We start from the raw sequence: 6,000 nt of genomic DNA, 5'->3' as shown, positions 1-6,000 counted from the left end.
AATTACTTAATTAGACCTATAGAATAACTAATAACTATTACTATTATTATTACCTAACTTACTATTAATATAAACCCTACTATTAGTTAGCTAGCTGTAATATTACTGCCTTCCTAAAAGGCATTTAAGTAATCTAGTCTATTAGAGTGCTTCTTCTAAATAGAAGTACTTATAGAGCTTTAATTTTGAAGCTAATAAGAATATAAAGATTATTATATATCTAAGAGAGTTATATATTCCTATTAATTTATTATATATCCCTATTAATTACCTAACTATAATATATTTCTAATTAATATGTAATATTTAAGAAATTAATTAAATTAAAACTATATAAAATCCTCTTTTTAAAATATTTCTTTAATAAGTTAATATATTTATATATTATAATTAGTATTCTTATAGATATTATATTATTATTAGCTTATCTCTATTTTTTATTAATAACTATTATTTTAATATATTTTCTCTCTAATTTAAATTATTATTTCTATTTATAACTAAATATCTTCTACTTTAGCTATAATAAGACTTCCTCTTTATTTAAAATATATTTTTAACCCTTTAATATTTATTAAATAAGTTATTTTCCTCTTAAAGAATTTAAACTTTAGACCTTAATAAAGCAATTTAATATATAAATCTATAACTCTCTTTAATAAATACTTTATAGCTTTAATAATTAAAGTTAATAAGCTATTTTATTAATAAGAGATTTAATCTTTAATAAGTTTAAACTAAAAAAATATTTATATTAAGTTATTTAATATTTAAAAAGTCTAAATAAAGAGTATTATTAAAAGGGATCTTAAAGGTATTAATATATATAGCTTTATATTTAGCTTTAAAAATATACTTTTTATATTTAAAGAGATAACTTTAGCTTCTTTTAAACCTTTTTAAATATTTTTAATTATAAAAGTTTATATAAAAGTATTATAAAATATAAAGGAAAAGTCTTTTTTTATTATATAGATATTACTTTAATATAATATAGTTAATAAGTAAGGCAATTAGATAAGTAAGGCAATTACCTAACTAGGCAAACTAGACTTCTACTTTTATATATATATTACGCTATACCTAGTAATATCCCTTATAAATAAAGAAGCTTAATTAAACTTAGCTATTTAGGTAATTAAATAAGCTAATAATCTTAGTATAAGAGCTATATCCTAGATCTACTTAGTACTCTATTTAACGTTATGTAACTAAATTAAGGGAAAGATATTATAACGTAATATAATGCTAAACTTATAAAATTTAACTATACTTAAAGAGGAGAAGCTAGTTAAGTATATTCTCAACTTAGATTCCTAATTATTTCCTCTCTATATTAGTAGAGTAGAAGATATAGCTAATTAACTACTTATTAACTATAATACGCCCCCTATTAAGAAGCACTAGGCCTTAAACTTTATTAAGTAATAACTATAGCTCTAGACGCGCTTTTTTATAAATATAACTATAAGAGGGCTTAATAAAAAGACCTAGACGTAATAAATATATAGTTTTAGCTTATAGTAAATATAATTATAAAATATAGTATTATAGACTTAGATATCTATAACTTTAATAAGACTAGGTTTATAATAAGTTAGATTATATCTAAAATAGTTATAATAAGCACTAAAAAGCGTTTAAATATAAAAATAATATAGCCTAGTAACTATAAATAGGTTATAGTTATTTAGGTTATTAGTTTATTAGGCTATAGCGTTCCACTATATATTATTATTATAGGGCAATATTACCTCTCTACTTAGTATATAGAAATAGGTCTACTATATAACTAGGTTATTATAACGTCTAAAAATAGATAGATAATAAATAAAAGAGTCTTAAATTAGCTCTAGCACTTTAACTAATATATAAAACTATATATAAGTAGTAGATATTACCTTCTTATTATTAATAGTTATAAAAGTTACTATACTACTAACTTTAAGATATATTATAAAGAAAATAATATTATTACCCTTTATATACTAGCCTATTCCTCTTATTTACTCTAGCCTTTAGACGTTAGGTATTTTAAGCCCTTAAAGAAAGTATATAGTTAATAAATTAAGAATAAAATATACTAAAGTAATACCTATATTATAAAGGAAGACTTCTTCCCTATATTTTATAACGCCTTTATATAAGCCCTTATAGTTAAAAATATCTAGAGAGGTTTTAGAGGGGCTAGACTTATCCCTCTAAGTATAGAAAGTATACTTTTAAAGCTTAATATAAAGCTATATATATTAATACCTCTAGGATCCCTCCTAATAATACCCCCTACTTAGACTTTTTAGATACTAAATAACTTAATAGAGGTAATATCTTAGTTTAAACTTATTAAGAATTAAATCTTCTATTATTAAAATAGCTTATTAACTTTAATTATTAAGGCTATTAAGTATTTATTAAAGGGGGTATATAGATTTATATATTAAATTGCCTTATTAAGGTCTAAGAATAAAATCCTTTAGGAAGAGAATAACCTATTTAGCTAATACTAAAGGGCTAAAAAAGCTTAACTTAAATAAGGAGGGAGTCTTACTATAGGTAAGGCTAAAGACCTTTAATTATAAAGGGAGGCTATAGCTTAGATTAAAGAGGAAATATACTAGAGTAGTAGTTACTAGCTAAGGAAAGAGATAGGCTAATAGCAATATAGCGTCTATAGGAATACTAGTTATAATACGTAAATATATTAAAAGAAGAAGATCTTAACTAGTTTAAATTTAATTAATTTCTTAGGTATCATATATTAGTTAGAAATATAATATAGTTATAGTTAGGTATCTAGCTTGCTTATCTATCTAGCTTACTTATTAACTACGTTATCTAAATTTAATTATTAAAGCTATAAAGTATTTATTAAAAGAAATATTAAGATTTATAAATTAAACTACTTTATTAACGTTTAAGGTTAAATTCTTTAGAAGAAAAATAACTTATTTTATTAATATAAAAGAGCTAGAAAATATACTTTAAAAAAGAAAATCTTATTATAGCTTAAATAGATACTATTTAGTTATAAAGAGAGATAATAACTTAAATTAAAAAGAAAGTATATTAAAATAGTTATTATTAGCTAAGAACTAAAATAGGCTAATATTAATATAGCGTACTATATTATACTTAGGAAATAATTACTTTATTACTTTTCTTAAAGACTTTATTAATTACTAAAACCTTTAGAGATTTATAATCTACTCAATCTAAATTATAAAATAACTCTTACTATTATTATTACCTAACTTATAATTAATATTAACTCTATTATAAGTTAGCTAGCTATAATAAAAATACTTAGATATTAAGATTTAAAACTTATTTAATAGCTTAAGTAGTAAAATCTAATAATTACTTTTTAATTTTATATTAGTAGTTATAATTATTTATAAAATAGTATAATATAGAAATAAAAAGTTATTTTAAAAAAGTTAGGTAATTAACTTATTTATTTAACTAATATACTTTATAAGATACCTTTTATTTATTTTCCTTTCTTAAGATAAAATAAGTCTTATTTATCTTTTTATATTTTATTAAACCTTTAAAGACTTAAAAATAATATAAGACCTCTAAAGACTAATAATATTATCTCTAATTATAATAGAAATATAAACCTACTATTAGTTAGCTAGCTATAATACTAAGAATTATTCTATTTAATATTATATAAACTAAATTTTAAAGTATTAAAGTATATTATAGAAGTTAAGATTCTATAATAATCTACTAGCTCTAAGTATACTAGCAATATAGTTAGGCGCCTATTCTAATAGCAATATAGATCTTTAAACCATAAAGAATAGAATTCAGGAAATCTAGTGAACCTAAGAAAAAGGCTTTCTTAGCTGCTATTGAGAACGTCTTCAGCAAAGTACAACTAAATCCAGCCAGCTTGTACGTACCTAACCATTCACCACTTCCTACCTTTATCACACTTACTTCACGTAGTCAACACAAAAATATTTTACCACCAAAACAGAAATCCACCAACGCCTGCCGTCATCTCAATTACTAAACAGTTGCCTTCTTTCCCTACCGCGATCCGATTGTCGGTCTTCGCCGCGCATCATCAATTTCCCGTCGCAACCGTCGCAACACAAGGTGCCACCAGCAACACTCTCCCCGCCTTCGCATCTCCCCAAGCAAAATGTCCGCTTCCACATTCCTCCAGCAGTTCTTGCGTGAGGTTAGTACTCCCTGGTTACCTTCCGCTCCAGCTCCCTGACGGCTAACGCTTCGGCAGAACCAAGCCCGCCACAATTCGCTCATGGCGTGCATCCAAGATCTGCACAAGGGTCTCTCCACCGTCTCCAACTCTCTTCGAGTGGTCATCGAAAACAACCTGAAGCAGATGGAGGCTGTGGCCAAGGATCACCAGCAGCTTCAGAACGAGATCGCGAAGCTGCGCGACGAGCTCTCGAAGGAGCGCGACAAGCTCTCGAAGGAGCGTGATGAGCGTTTGGCTTGGCAGGCGAAGATGGAGGAGCGCATGGCCCTCCGTAACTAGTTGACGACCAACGACCTTTTGGTTTCTTCTGGGACGCCGTCGGTACACCTTAGACGGACAGTTGGTTTCCTTAGAATGCCCCCGCAACACGTCACAATAGCTAGGTAGACCTGTCTTTGATACCAATCACACAAGCTCATCGTCTTCAACCACTCGTCTTGGTGTTTGAATTTCGCGATGTGTTAACGTCCGTCACCCACTTCTAGGCCCTCTTAAAATGCATTACTACTATTTCTACTCTCTAATAGCTCTCTAATAATAATTATAAATATCTCTATTAGTACTTTTATAATATCTTTAACTTTTTAGTTATATACTCTTTACTTTCTTATAAGCTAATATTAATTAACCTCTTTAAGCTATAGCTAATAAATGAAGTCTTAGAAATATATCTTTAAATAAAATATATATAAAGACTAATAATTTAATACTAAAGTTAAGGGGCTTAATTAAGAGATAATATATTTAATAATTAATAAAAGCTTCTTTTAACTTTAAAAGACTATTTAGCTAAATATATTTAAATTTAAGCTACTTTAAACCTTATATTAATATATTAATAACTAAAGAAATTTATAAATTATATTATCTAGATCTAAAGAGACTTTAAGTTTCTTAAAAAGAATTAGATTTAGGATTTTATTAAGAAGAAGCTATTTATAAAGGTCTTAAGAAGGTAGTTAGTTTCTAATATATTTATTAAGTTTTAATTTATATTATTAAGTAATAATTTAGATTTCTTATTATCTTTATAGTATAGTCTATTAAAACTTATAATTAATATAATATAGATAAAATTAATATTTTAAAAAAGTAGAAAATTAAATAACTTTTATTTTAAATTATTAAAAACTTATTTAATTTATAAAAACTAAATTTAATTATATATTTAAGTATTTCTAGTTAAATATATATCTTTAATTAATATAATACTATCTCTACTTAATATATATATAAATAATAGTCTTTAATAGTATTATTACTCTCTAGATTTTATACTATATAAATTATTAATAGAGATCTTTATACTTCTAACTTAAGTAGAGAAACTCTTAGTAGTTAGATTATTAATTTTTAATAACTATAAAAGCTATAAAACTACTTAGTTTATATATTTATACTTTTAAAATAAGATAAAATAGTTAATAAGTAAGCTAGATAAGTAAGTAAGCTAGACACCTTAATAGGGTATTAGGGTAGTATATATAAAAATTTAGTAAAATATTCTTAAGGTGCACTAATAATTTCTTACTAAATTTAAGTATATAGCATATTAAGACTCTATTAAAGTGTCTAGGTTGCTTGTCTATCTAGCTTGCTTATAAACTATACTATACTTATTATTCTTATTAATATATACTTTATATTTTCTAGCTTTTAGATTAGTCTATTTTTAGCTTTCTTAAAGTAATATATAAGAAGAAGCTTAAATACTAATTAATTAAATAGAATATTGATATAGTTATAAATAAGAAAGGCTTTTC

At 24.4% G+C, this 6,000-nt stretch overlaps 1 protein-coding gene across 1 annotated transcript; it reads left to right on the top strand.

The window, feature by feature from the left end:
* Window positions 1-4,156: 4,156 nt before the first annotated feature.
* Window positions 4,157-4,516, top strand: CkaCkLH20_08873 (uncharacterized protein; the record flags this gene model as incomplete). The annotated part of the gene is made up of 2 exons (XM_038891588.1): window positions 4,157-4,195; window positions 4,253-4,516. The coding sequence occupies 2 exons, from the start codon at window positions 4,157-4,159 to the stop codon at window positions 4,514-4,516; spliced, it is 303 nt and encodes a 100-aa protein (XP_038743224.1).
* Between the last annotated feature and the right edge of the window lie 1,484 nt (window positions 4,517-6,000).

Source organism: Colletotrichum karsti (assembly GCF_011947395.1).
Source record: "Colletotrichum karsti strain CkLH20 chromosome Unknown Scaffold30, whole genome shotgun sequence".
NCBI classification, from domain to species: Eukaryota; Fungi; Ascomycota; class Sordariomycetes; order Glomerellales; family Glomerellaceae; genus Colletotrichum; species Colletotrichum karsti.
Note: the sequence above shows the minus strand (reverse complement) of the source record. Positions and strands in the feature narration are given on the sequence as shown.